Genomic DNA, 13,993 nt, shown 5'->3' on the forward strand with positions numbered 1-13,993 from the left:
GAAGGCTTCATTGTGGCAATAATGAGTATTGTGTAAATCCCATTGGTAGTGATGTTTGGGATGGATTACCTTCCTAATTACCAGTGTAAATACTTTCTTCCAGTAGCTCTGCTTTTTCCATGGCTTTTTGCAATCTTTTTTTGTTTAAAAACAACAGCCAAAGTGACGTTTTTCCACCTTCACCGCATCAAGCAGTTGGTCCCTTACCTTTCCCGCCCCGACCTGGCCACAGTGATCCATGCAATGGTCACCTCCAGGCTTGACTACTGTAATTCACTCTACGCGGAGCTTCCCTTGAAGCTGTCACAGAAACTCCAGCGGGTGCAGAATGCTGCAGCGAGGCTCCTCACAGGATCTCTGCCATGGGAGCATATTCACCCAGTGCTTTTCCAGCTGCATTGGCTCCCGGTGGAGTACAGGGTCAGATTTAAGGTGCTGGTTTTGACTTTTAAAGCCCTTCACGGCCTAGGACCCTCGTACCTATGGGACTGCCTCTCCTGGTATGCCCCATGGAGGACCTTAAGGTCCATATATAGCAACACCCTAGAGTTCCTGGGCCCTAAGGAATTAGATTAGCCTCAACCAGAGCCAGGGCCTTCTCAGCACTGGCTCCGGCCTGGTGGAATGCTCTGTCTCTTGAGACCAGGGCCCTGCGGGATCTGATCTCTTTCCGCAGGGCCTGTAAGACAGACTTGTTCCACCTGGCCTTTGGCTCAGAATCAGTTTGATTCCCTCCCCCTCTTTCTTTTTCCTTTCTCCTTCTATGAAGAGATTGCTCCCTAATTGTTTTAATGTTGTATCTTAATCTTTTAAATTGTATTTTAATCAGCTTGTTTTTATTATTGGTTGTTAGCCGCCCTGAGCCCGGTCTTGGCTGGGGAGGGCGGAGTATAAATAAAAATTTATTATTATTATTTATTTAATTGGAGTCCACAGACTTCTGTTCTTTAGTGTTGGAGTGCATGCATCCAATAGTAGCCTCGTTTGCATGTCAAATTAAAGCATAGTTAAAATAAGCTGTGGTTTGGTGTGAATGAGCTGTGTGCTGGTGTATGGTGCTGCAGTTGTGGGCCCTTCTCTCTTCCCCTGCCCCTGCTTTTACCAGTTAGCTCTACCACACTATTTTGTCTTGTCTATCATACTGAATATCACCACCTGCACCTCTGCCTCCCTTACTTTGTTGTGTCTGGATCTTAAAAGTTCTGCACCTTTCTAATTTGTCTTGACCAATCCATCTCATTTTAATGTGCTTCTGTTCCCCTTACCATATTGTGCTTTCCATGGAAGTACCTTGATACAGCTTACGTTTGTGCAAGCTCCACATGCGATTGATGAGGCTCAGGCACATATCACGGTCATGTAGTCAAGAGCGGATGCAAAGCAATACAGGGCTGTGCCTTTTGCTAGAGTTCATGCCCTTATTTTTCATGCTGCTCACAATGTGAACAGAAGTGGCGACAAAGTGCCTTAACCTCTTCAGACATCTCTCCCATCCTTTCATCTCTTATTTTAATCAATGGTGTGGCCCCCGCCTTTCCCTTGGGATAGCTGCCACTTGAGAAATAGTGCTCCACTTTTCTTCTACTCGACTTAATACCTCTCTCACACAATATGCACACGCACACGGCTTTTTAGCTGGGAAATGTTTCGGGAAGGGCAACCGAAATGATCAAGGGGATGGAGCAACTCCCCTGTAAGGAAAGATGGCAGCATTTGGGGCTTTTTAGTTTAGGAGAACTGGCAAGTAAGAGGCAGCATGGACGTGGATATCCAGAAACTGAATAGAGAAAAGTCCGTCCCCCCCTTCATAATAGCAGAACACAGGGATGACGAAATTTTGGAAGATTTAGGACAATACTTTCATAGCGCATCGTTCAGCGATTGGATTGGCTCTCATGGAAGGTAGTGATGGCCATAGCTGTCAATGTTTCCCTTTTTTTTAAGGGAAATTCACTTATTCCAAATAGGATTCCTCGCAAGAAAAGGGAAAAGTTGACAGCTATAGTGATGGCCGCCAAACCGGATAGCTTTAAAAGAGGACTAGACTAACTCATGGATGATAAGGCTACCAGTGTCTGCTAACCATAATGGCTATGTTCTCCTTCCCCTGTTATATGTAGTATGTCTTTGAATGCCAGTTGCTGCAATCACAAGCAGGGAGAGTACTGTTGCCCTCAGATCCTACTGCCAGGCTTGCCATGGGCATCTGTTCAGCCACTGTGAGAACAGGATGCTGGACAAGAGGAGCCGTTGGCCTGATCCTGCAAAGGCTCTTCTTATGTTCTTAGGTCCACCCTCTAGCAAGTGGAATGCTTTTGTATTGCGGAGTGGTTATATTCAGCATGGCACTTGCTTGGAATCGAAGCGAACAGAGAGTTGTTTTCTCCTAGCAAAGCTAGGAGAAAATTCTGTTAAGGCGACTGCCAAAGAGAGTTTAAAAGGCTTTTCTTACCATTTCAAAAAAATAATAATAAGGCTGCTCTATTCTGTGAAGCTGAGATGTCCGCATCGGAGAACTTCCTGTGACTTTACAGTCTGAGGTGCCAGCATGTGCTCATTCAAGATGGTGAGAGAGATTTCAGAAACGTCTGCCAGTGGCATTGCTATAAAAAGCCCACCTGCTGAATTTTCTGTATGTTTTGTAGGAGTACGAGTGTTTCCCAGTCCCGGCTCCTGGGGTGTTGCTTCCCTTTTCCTTGGTGGTGTCCCAGTTACAACAAGTAGCTGTGTTTTTTAGCTGCTTAATTACTTACTAGGAATTGTATTCAGGAAAGTGGGGTGGTGGTGGTGGTGGGAATTTGTGCTGTGCAAGACACTTTGTTCCTTTTGTGCAGTTAAAGAGTATGTTGTCTAGGAAACACAATGCCCTGGAGAAAGATGCTGCCGCTTTCTTTCCCCTCCCTTCCCTGCTGGCTTCTTTCTTGCAACCAGTGACACAAATGCTTTCCTTTTCTTCAGCTGTCCCCTTAAGAGTTCCATATGCAGAAACTTTAATTTCTGAAATTCTCTCTCTCTCTCTCTCTCTCTCTCTCTCTCTCTCTCTGTGTGTGTGTGTGTGTTTGTGTGATATTTTTTTGCCACACAACAGAGAGCCTGGGTCAGGACTCACCGCTTCATGGTGCCTATATAAGGAGCAGCCGTGTGTGGAGTGTCAGACTTGTAACCCCTGACTAGCAGATATTCCATAATCTCAAGTGGAAATGTTATGCAGGCTATCTATCAGCAATTCTATATACCTGGGTGGAGTCAGATAACCTTTTCTGTCTAGTGGGCTGCATTCACCTTTTGACCAACCCACAGCCCTTCCCTCCTCAGATCATCTGTGCAGATCAGCTGAGGAAGCGGGTTATTGCCCACCTCCCCATTCATCAAATGATCGATCTGATAGCTGGGGCGGAAGCAATTTGCATCCCCATCAGAGCACTGGGGGGGGGGGGAAGATGTTGACATCTCTGCCCAGCACAGCACTGTGTCTGTTTTTCTTTTTTCTTTTCCTGCCATCAAGAAAATCAGTGGAGTCTTGGGAGGCAATATATATATATTTTGCCAGGAAAGGGGACAGATCAGACTACTAGGTCAGGGGTTAGCCGTCCTGGTTCAGGAGATGCCAGAAACTGAATCAGGGCTTTTATCCATTCAGAGCATGAGTTCTGCTACTGAACTGGAACCTCTCCTTTCTAAGGTGGGAAGATCAGCTCTTCAAATGATGGGTCTTTCTTGCTCTCCTTTGATTTCAGAGCATGAAGGCAAAAATCGGTCACCTGTCAAACCATGGAGGTGGGTAGGCAAGATAACAATCTGACCCACTGGCCAGATCTAGTTTCCCTCAGTTCTGTTGTATGAAGTTGGGCCACTCACTGACTTTTAGAGTAACCGTCATGCAGAGGACTTTTGCAGGCACTGCCAGACAGCTGATCGGCGGTGCTTGCTAACTCCCTTTAACTGCTCCACGCCTGAAATCATGTAGGATGTCAAGTGAGGGTGACAACTGCTACAATGGCCTCACGAGCCAAATGAGGAGGCCAAGCAGAGTTAATAAGGTACCCAGACTGCAGGATCCCTACTTCTGTCATACAATGGGCTTTTGGCTGAGTGGGAATTTTGAGTTGGGAGTCTCTCTAGTTTGACTGATACTCTTAACTTTTATTCTATGCTGCCTGTCCACTAACTTGAGAAACATATGGGCTTAAATTATTATTTTTTTTTGGGGGGGGGGTCTTGTTATCTACATAACCACCTTGACAGTTCAAAGCGTGGAAATTTGTGCAGTGCAGTGTATGCTTAATTGGGCCTGGAGTGTTTAGTGGTGAGTAGGTACACAATGAAAGAATAGTTCAGTCATGTCTATTTAAGAAGTTAGGTGCATTTGTGCTTTCATCTGGAAAATATATATAAAATCGATCTTGTGATTCATTCATAGGAAATAATCTAATTTTATTTTATATATGAAAAAACTGCCCATTAGAGATGTCTTAAAACTCTTACTTTTATTGGGACGACCCCAAAAGTCATAAACGTATGATCAAGCTTTTTTGAGTTCTCCAGAATTCTTCATCAGATGTAATCAAAAGGCAAGGAGAGTGAGAGAAGAAGCAACTAGGTGTGCAGGTCTTAAGGTGGAAACGGCGAGAGTCATGCTATCATCATTGGATTGGTATCCCCATGTGCACGACAGGACAGGTATCCAAGCCTTGCTCTGTTATTTTAGAGGCCATTTTTGCAACAGGATTGAGATCTTGTGTAACTTGGACCATAGTATCAAGCAAGAGTTAAGACATACAGACACTAAAGGAAAGGAAGAAGAGGTGATGGTGATGATAAATAGTACACCACACACAGGAATGTATCTATAGTGCATGCTTAGATTGAGGTTGTCTGTGGTACAGAATGGGCTTGGCTCCTGTCATTACTGTGATTCTTATTATTTATTTACCTTTGTTTTGCTCCTCCCCTCCCTTTGGGTTTTTGGGGCATATGCATTGAACTCTTTGTCTCCGTTGGCCCAGTGTCCTCTGCCTGTCCCTCCTCCATTGCTGCTGCTGCCCAGCTCTGGGTAAGTGGCAAGCCCCAGACACAATAGATTGCTATTAATAACCTGCACTGCACCTTCTGCAGGAGTCTCCTCCTGAGAGGCTATGAATATTTGATACTTGGAGGGGGGACTTTCTGCTGCTCTCCATCCTGATTGCTGCTGGGAAGTCCTGCTGGGAGCAAGAGGTCGCTCAGGAGGGAGCAAGGCATATCAGTGCAGCTCAGCAAATAGAAGGCCAGGTTGTTTTTCCTCGTGGATTTTTATTGAAATAATTAGCTCTCAGAATGCACAGCTCGACACCTGAGGGTTTTGTGTTCATAAGTGCACTGTTTGACATTTTTTAAATACGGGACCATTCATAGGAGTTCTCAACCCCTAAGGTCATTTTCCTCCTATTTAGTCCACCTCCACTGTTGTGGCCAGAGCTGGCTTTTCCTTGCAGTATCCTCTGTTTTCCTGGACCTGTTCTCTGTTAGCATCATCTTGTGCTTCAGCATATACCATCTCTGCCTTCCGTACAGGTGTATTTCATGGGCTATTTGGCTTTTGAATGCAGCCTCCCGGACCCAGAGGGATGTGATCCTAAAGGACATCCTCATCTCTCCTTTCTTTCTCATCCCTCCCCTTCTTACCCCATATCCAGCATGCAGCAGTGTGACTGGCAACAGGCTGAATTAATCAGTGGCTTGGTGCTTCACTCTGCTGTTCCTCTCCCTCTCTCTCTCTCCCTCTCTCTCCTCCTCTCTCTTTCTGCAGCGTTGCGCTGTGCGCACTCTATTGCTCTCTGCTTCTCTCTGGATAGCAGCATTGGAAGTTGCTGTTCAAGGTTCCAAGTGCTGTGCTGCAATCTTAGCCCAGATGCTTTTTAAACAGACAGATTTGTGGATGTCCCAGCAAGCCAAAAGTGGCAAAGTAAGTTTACCTTTTGCGCTTTTTATTTCTTTCTCTTTTCAAACGTTTGAATTCAAGATGGCTTTTCCCTTCCTTTCCTGCATGTTTTCCTGAGCTGCTAATGTACAGAAGGCTTCTGAGGTTGCCTATGTGTGTGAGCTTAAGGCAGATGAGCTGCATTAAATGGCAATATATATATTATGGAAAGGAGGACCTCTTCCTTTCTGCTAGGCTTGTTCTATCACTGGGAGAATTTGGGCTCTGAGCACAGTGTATAGATGCCTTGAGCTTTAGTGAATCCTTGTGTCTGTTCGGTGGTTCAGATTTGTCTGTTTCTTACACATGCCTGAGCATTGCGCCACTAAGTGCCACTTCCTACTGGTATACTTGAGGGGTGGGGTGTGGGGGGGTTAATGCTGTGGCATAAACTAGCAGGGATCGTGCGTGGCAAATTTCCTGGATCTGGAGGATTGCCAAGTATGTTCAAGGGAAGCAAATGTGGCAATGATCCATCCTTGCAGATTAATAAATCTAGGATTACTGTCAGCTGTGGTTGGAAGTGTGTGTGTGTAATTACCGACTACGCATATTATTCTCCAGCGTTAGGGAAATATGTATAGTAATATATGCTTTAATGTCACATTATGTAACATGCCTTTAAAACAGCACAAACACCAATCCCCATGGCACATGTGTTAGCTACATAGAAATCCAGCCCCAGGGTGATCTGCAGGTACAAGAACGGCCGCGGGGACAGAGTAGGAAAGCTGTACAGCATGCAGTTGCTTGAAGGAGCTGCCTCTTCACCCAGTACCCTAAAATGAAGGAGGAGCCAGCGAGCAAGCAAAAGCTGAGGTTTGCATTGTCAGTACCAAGAAGTTTGTCCTGGTTATTGGCATTCAGCCTTCTGCTTTTGTATGACCCTAAAAACACCCTGATGTCCGGAAGAAAGTAGATTCGCTCATATAGAGGGCCATGACCAATGTTGGTAATGTACTCAAGCCCTGTGTAGATTTGCGATGCTAAGCTGGAATCTCCAAATGTAAAGATTCTGTAATTTCTAAGAGGCAAGGAGGACTTGCACCATCGTGTAAAATGGAGCTTCTGTAGTCACCTGAGAGGATGGAGCTTCTCTGCTAAAGAGAAATAGGAAGTCCCAGTTTGCTTTGGCAGCTTGTTCCTGAAACTGGATGGAGCCCGATGCTGTTATTAATTTGAGCAGTGCTGCAGATGTGATCTATGCCAGCAGTTATGGATCGAGCCAGCATGTGGTCTTCCACGGATATTCTTAGCTCAGTGGTGCCAACCTTTGTTGGTTAAGTATGCCACAACTCAAATCCATAGCAAGCATAAGGCAGGGTGACCCTAGTGCACGCATGGCCAAACTTGGCCCTCCATATGTTTTGGGACTACAATTCCCATTGTCCTTGAGCACTGGTCCTGTTAGCTAGGGATGATGGGAGTTGTAGTCCCAAAACATCTGGCGGGCTAAGTTTGGCCATGCCTGCCCTACTGCATGCTACAAGCCCACTATTTCTCCCAGTGTTTTTGCTTTTAGTCTACTAGGCTGGGGAGGCAAGCACAGTGTAGCATTGGAGAAGCAAGGAAGAACATGGATAAATCTGCCCGTACAAAGATAGTATATAGTATATATACCATTAACCTGGTCCATCGACTCAGTTATTCTTAACCAGGTGTGCTTAACCCCCTCTTTGATTGTGCCCTTTATGGTACCTTTATGGTTAGATACCCGTGGCCTAATTCATTTTATTTGAATAAGATTTGCTCACTTGCTATGATGTGAATTGTTTGATAACTGTTCATTCTATATGCTCTATGCTAGATGCAAAAGTGTGTAGGCCATAATGAGGACATAAGGAGGCTCAGTGAGCAGTGTAGCCCTGCTGGTATAATTTGTGGCTTTTTTGTTTGGCGAAGTTTTCCCCCCGTTCGAAATTCATAAGATCCTTAGTAGTCCATGCAACAGGTTTGGGCATGCATGAGCAGGCAGGAGAGTGGAGTTCCCATGACACAACTGTACATATTCTTGCTGATGATGTTCCTTCCCTGCCCCCTCCTCCATGGTTACCCACACTTTCCATTTCCGCAGGAAGTTCACACGTGGAGATGCCACAAATTGGAAGGGACCAAAATGCCATTGGCTCCAACCCAACAGATAGCTGGGAATCATGTTTATTCCTTCCAAATGATGGTGATAGTGGGGAATTGTTTTCCTACCATTGTTCTGAGATAGAGAGACTGAAGGCTTGATTGCAATCTAACTTGGCTTATAACTCTCTGCAGTACGAAATCACATTTTGTGCTAATTTTCTCCTGACTTGCTTGTTCTATAATACAAGAAAGTGTTGAGGAAACAACAGTATCAGGATCAGGATAATAGAAGGAGGAGGGACTTATCTGTCTATATCTGTTTCTCGTTTCCCCCCAGTCTTAAATTCATTTTGCCACTTTCCACATCAGTTTATGATTTTTTTATGAGGCTCATGAAAATTTGCCAGCATATTAGTGAGCGTTTCTTGCATGTAATTTCCCCCTAAAATAATGCATTTTGTATACTTTTCATGAACATGTACATATATATACACACATTCCCCAAATAGATGTGTCTTTGCATGCATTTTTTGGTTGGAGAACTGCATTGCACAACTTGGCAAGGTGTGCATTTCAGAGGAAAGCTGCACTTTGATTTGCTTGTAGGTAGGTAAGTGGGACGCGGGTGGCGCTGCGGGTTAAACCACAGAGCCTAGGACTTGCCAATCAGAAGGTTGGTGGTTCAAATCCCCGCGACGGGGTGAGCTCCCGTTGCTCGGTCCCTGCTCCTGCCAACCTAGCAGTTCGAAAGCACGTCAAAGTGCAAGTAGATAAATAGGTACCGCTCTGGCAGGAAGGTAAACGGCATTTCCGTGCACTGCTCTGGTTTGCCAGAAGTGGCTTAGTCATGCTGGCCACATGACCTGGAAGCTGTATGCGGGCTCCCTCGGCCAATAAAGCAAGATGAGCGCCACAACCCCAGAGTCATCCGCGACTTGACCTAATGGTCAGGGGTCCCTTTGCCCCTTTACCCTTTAGGTAAGTAGGTCCATTAGTGTCATTAAACATGTGTGCCTATCAGCCTGGTTCTTCACCTTGCTTGCCTTTTAGTCTGTCTTTGCATACCTTCTTTTGAACACTGTACCTTCCTACCAATGAGGCACCAACTGCAAGCCTGGCCATGCTAGCAATAGCTTTGCACTTGGATATTCCCATCCCCAACAAAAACCAAAGTTTGGGATACGAAATCTCAAGAGCCCCAAATGTGATACTGTGCTTAGGAATGTCAATCTCTTTCAAAACAACAGTGCCTTCCAAACCTGGGCTGGTGCTGAATGTGTGTTGCTGTTGTTGTTTTGTAAGTTATCTTTTTTAAAATTGAGTTTTCAAAACACCATAATTTCAGACACAGTAGCAAGGCATGGTATTTGAATCACTTTAATAAGACAATAGAAGTGGCTAAAATTTGAACGCTGGTTCTTGCTTTTCAAAAAGAAGTTATTATGCCATCTTGGCGTCGGAAATGTCCCCTCGACTTCCAGCCCTGACCAAGATAAAACCCTTTCTTCTCATTTAATTTCTAATATGAAGTGATGTTCCTAAGAGACACTGTGCGGTGGTGAAAATGACACCTGCTTGCTCTCACAATAGAGAAGAGATCCGCTTGTTCTGTGCTTGTCCCTTGCTGATGGTTACATAACTGGCACCAAGGGGAGAGAGAGAAGGGAGAGTTGTCAAAGTAACTCCTCCCCATGTATCGTGTCTCGAAGGGGCCACCTGTGTAATATATTTATTGAGCACAAAAGAACAACACTCGGTGAATAGTTCTTTCTCCCATGTTGGAGCGATGATCAAAAGATTGTCTGCGTCACGACTGTGATAGGTGGTATGCAACCTGTTGAATAGGTTTTTGCGCCGGGAAGTTTTTAACGTTTGACGATCTGTTATATTTCTATATTCTGCTGGAAGCCGCCCAGAGTGGCTGGGGAAATCCAGCCAGATGGGTGAGGTATAAATAATAAAATTATTATTATTAAAGTAATAATTCTGGGGGAAATTCAGCATAGCGCTAAGGGGATTGTCCCATCAGCACAAGCATTTCTGCAGGAATAGTCTGTCTCTCCCTGCCCCATGTGCTGTTCCAGGGCTCTCCTGACCCCCTTGAGCCAATTTGGGGGAAGGAACACTGGAGAAGGAGAGGGTGGGAAAGCCCCATTGCACTGGTGGAGGTCCTTGAGCAGGTTCCTGTTGGCAGGACCAGTGGCGTAGCGTGGGGGGTGCAGGGGGGGCCGGCCGCACCGGCCGCAACATCTGGGGGTTAGGGTTAGGGGGCGCAAATCCACGGGTTAGGGGGCACAAATTACTTGCCTTGCCCCGGGTGCTGACAACCCACGCTATGCCACTGGGCAGGACTGCTTAGTAGAATCCAACTCAAAGTAGTAATGTCAGGGCAAACAGCAGAGTCTCATTTTGCATATGGATCTTGCATTGGGTTTTGTGTAGTCTGAAAATGGACCCTGTGTTGGAGGGAGAGGCTGCAGAATGCCCCCTGCCCCAAAGGGCCATGACTTCCTTGAGGTTCTTGGGTGGTCCAAAGAAAACAACCCCAGTTGCAATGCAATATTCTTGATTCATTAACTCTGGCTAGGGATCACTATTAGCCATAGGATTGCATGGCCCCTCTTCCTTTCTTTGGTGTTTCTCCTCTTGCATGCAAATCTCCCTAACAATCTTTTAACCATGGTGAGTATCAGTATCAACAAGGCATCATAGCAGATTATTTTAAGGCTTGTACAGCACACAGCAAAGAAATTTATCTAGGTGGTGAATGTCATCTCCACAAACAGCATAAAAACACTTAAGCAACATCTGGGCAGTAATACATAATGGTTATGCTATAGGCCAGAGAAGTCCTGAGTAAACAGAAGATACTGGTTAGAGGTACTGTGAAAAAAGATTTGCCTTTAGAAGATATTATCTTAATGCAGAACCGCCTGTGGAGAGATTCTCACATATAGGTGATGTCTACACTGTCATGTATGATCCAGTTGAGATTCGTACATTGTAGGGGGTTGGACTAGATGACCCTTTCCTAGTCAATTTTCCTGCTGCCCATCTACTGCACGTGTGTGTGTGTGTGTGTGTGTGTGTAGTTATAGAACACTGGAGTCATAGAATCATAGAACTGTAGAGTTGGAAGGGACCCTAGTCCAATCCCCTGCAATGCTGGAATATGCAGTTGTCCCATATGGGGATTGAACCTGCAATGTGCACAGCTATGGAAGGGGAACCAACAGAAGATGATTTCAGATCCCTCAGATGGTTTGATTTCCACTTACCTTTCCATTGTCCGTTTATAATTTACTCATTCTGTCTTTCTTAGCTGTGCCATTGAGCATAACCTCACAACTTATGGCATTATCCTAGGGTTTTGAGTTCCCTTGAGAGACGACTACTTTGCTAACAGCCACCATTACTTGTTTTCTGGCAAATTGGGATTGCAGAGTGACAGTCAGAGGCAGGGTGAGGGTGTCTTGTCCGTACCACTTGGAAGTATCTATATATATACATGCATGTGTGTGTGTGTGTGTGTGTGTGTGTGTGTGTGTGTGTGTGTGGCACACACACAGTTGGCAGTTGAGACACAGCACCATAGGCTAGATCAATCTTGCTTGCTATGTAATCAATGCAGAGCACTTGGTGCTTCTACTGCAGCCATTCATCTCTTTACGAATGGAGGTTTAGGCTTATTTAAACTTGAAATATCTGCTCAGCGAAACGGACGAATGTTAGTGCTGGGGGATGAGCAACTGCTTATCGTGTTGGAAAATAAATACAGACTATGTAGCAGGCGCCAGTGCTGAGAACACAATTGCATTGTCCTACTCAGCATTCTCCTTCCTAACTTATTGAATTCATTTTGGAACCAATCCTGAGCTGTGTCGCCACTTTGCTTTTCAGTTATAATCCCTGCCACCTTGCGTTTTTCTGTGCCAGAAGGGTTTCTACTATATCCAGACTCTGGGGAATTAGCTGCAAAGCCCCAAACTGCTAAAGGGTAGAGTGATAAGCGATGCCTGCAAAAACGATAGAAACTGCCATGGCACCTTAGGGACTAACTGGTTGATTCTAGCGCATACCTGGTTTTTGTTTCTTTGTTTTGTAAGCTGCTTTGAGCATGATTTTTGTGAATGAATGAATGAGATCGAATGAATACAACTTTGTGTGAAGGGTTTTTTTTTATGCACACAATCTGTAAAAATTCAGGCTGCTCAGTATATTATTTTTCTCCACTTGTGCCTTAATAGATGTGAGTAGGACAAGGAAGAAGAAAATGCAGGATCAACTTGTGCACATTGGCAGTGTCCAAAGTGTCAGAAAATGAAACTGATGCAGGAATATAATGGGAAAGGAGACACCCAGAGCTGCCCCCAAGATCCTTGTTCAGATGTCTCAAAGTGCAGTTGCGAGGTCTCATCTCATTATTGTTCAAATAAAATAATTTTGAGACCTTGGAGGCTAATAGAGAATAGCGAGCTTCTGCTCATCATCTCCCTGACAGGAAAGCAACTAGCTTTCTTCACTTACCAAAGGGTTTAGAGAGGCCACGTATTAAATGGAGAACCCTGATGCTGTTCGTTTGCTGTTGCGTGATGCTGTAAGAAGCTGAGAGCCTCTAGTCTAACTGAAAAGCATGTCAGAACTGAGAGTTTTTGTAGTCTCCAAACTGAAAATTTGAGACACTTGTACTTGGAATAAAGAAAAATGCTTCAGCTCCTCATGCTGCTATGGGAGTTAGTGGGTGCTCCTCTGTGTACTGCACATACATGCAGTGTTCCACATAATATGTGAAAGCTGGACTTCTAGCTCAAGCACATAATCCAGAATATTCCTGCAGTGGTTCCATGGACTTCAAACCTGAATGGCTCTTATGCTTTTGAGGTATATCCCAGTGTGTAGACATAATTCTTTATTATCATAATATGTGATGAATTCCTAACACACCTCTATGTGAAGATCTAAATTATGTATTTTTAAAAAGATATAAATAAGAAAAAGATCCTCCGGTAACATAGGAAACTACCTTTTGGTAAATTAGATTTTTGGCTAACTTAACTCAGTAGTGTCTACACTGGCAGATGGCTGTTCTAGAGTTCCCAGGACATTCCCAGTCCTACCTAGAGATGTCTTCATATTCTGCACCACAATAAATTTGGCAATTTACTGAAATGATTAAGTGAGCAGCAAGGCAAAAAGTGGGCCGGACTTGTAGAGTCGGTATGTTGATGGAAGGATTTGATGCTAGGAGAACAGAAGGAAGTGTGATTCACACTGGCATTCAAGCTTCCTTGATGTCTTGCTTTGAGGTTCCCAGGTTGTGGTCCGTGGAAACTGTGAGTTTCATTCAGCTGGTCCAAGGCATGTCTGTGAAGAACACTGGCAATCTGAATTCTGTGGAATTCTAAGGACTTTATTTATTTTAATAAAATGCAAATATAAGAAATAAAAGAAGCAACACAAACACAGCTGAAAACCAGACGGCATCTAGTAGAGCACGTAGTGATAAAGCGGGATATCAAATCCAAATTCGTCTACAACCGGCAGGGGATAAAATCATTAAGTGGTCTGTGTGGGGCGGGGTGGAGTTTGGGAATCATTGATCTAAATCCTTCTGCTTGGGACTGATTAGAGCTGGCACTGGAGGGCTATAGGCTATCCGTCCTTGGTCTTGTTATTTGGCCCAGTGGCAACCACTCAAGGACCCTAGTGCTGATGGAGCAACTGTTGAATACTTGTGCATATATTTTTGCCAAAGTTAGAATCATTCAGCATAGATGGGACTCCTGGATCAAGTAGTCTCTTTCCAAAGTCAGGAAGTCTGTTCCTAACACATGGCTGTTGTTGTTTAGTCGTTTAGTCGTGTCCGACTCTTCGTGACCCCATGGAGCAGAGCACACCAGGCACTCCTGTCTTCCACTGCCTCCCGCAGTTTGGTCAAACTCATGTGGGTAGCTTCGA

At 44.8% G+C, this 13,993-nt stretch overlaps 1 protein-coding gene across 7 annotated transcripts in view; it reads left to right on the top strand.

Moving 5' to 3' along the window:
• The window catches only part of TMEM94 (transmembrane protein 94), a 69,771-nt gene that overhangs the window by 12,287 nt on the left and 43,491 nt on the right, over positions 1–13,993 (top strand). For 5 of the 7 annotated variants that reach the window (XM_077924195.1, XM_077924194.1, XM_077924197.1 and 2 more), the window contains one exon: positions 5,789–5,944. The exons of the other annotated variants lie outside the window; for them this stretch is intronic. In XM_077924195.1, coding sequence (XP_077780321.1) covers positions 5,789–5,944 — 156 coding nt within the window. The remainder of the gene's footprint in view (positions 1–5,788; positions 5,945–13,993) is intronic. 7 annotated transcript variants of the gene reach the window in all.

Source organism: Podarcis muralis, chromosome 2 (genome assembly GCF_964188315.1).
Source record: "Podarcis muralis chromosome 2, rPodMur119.hap1.1, whole genome shotgun sequence".
Lineage (NCBI taxonomy): Eukaryota > Metazoa > Chordata > Lepidosauria > Squamata > Lacertidae > Podarcis > Podarcis muralis.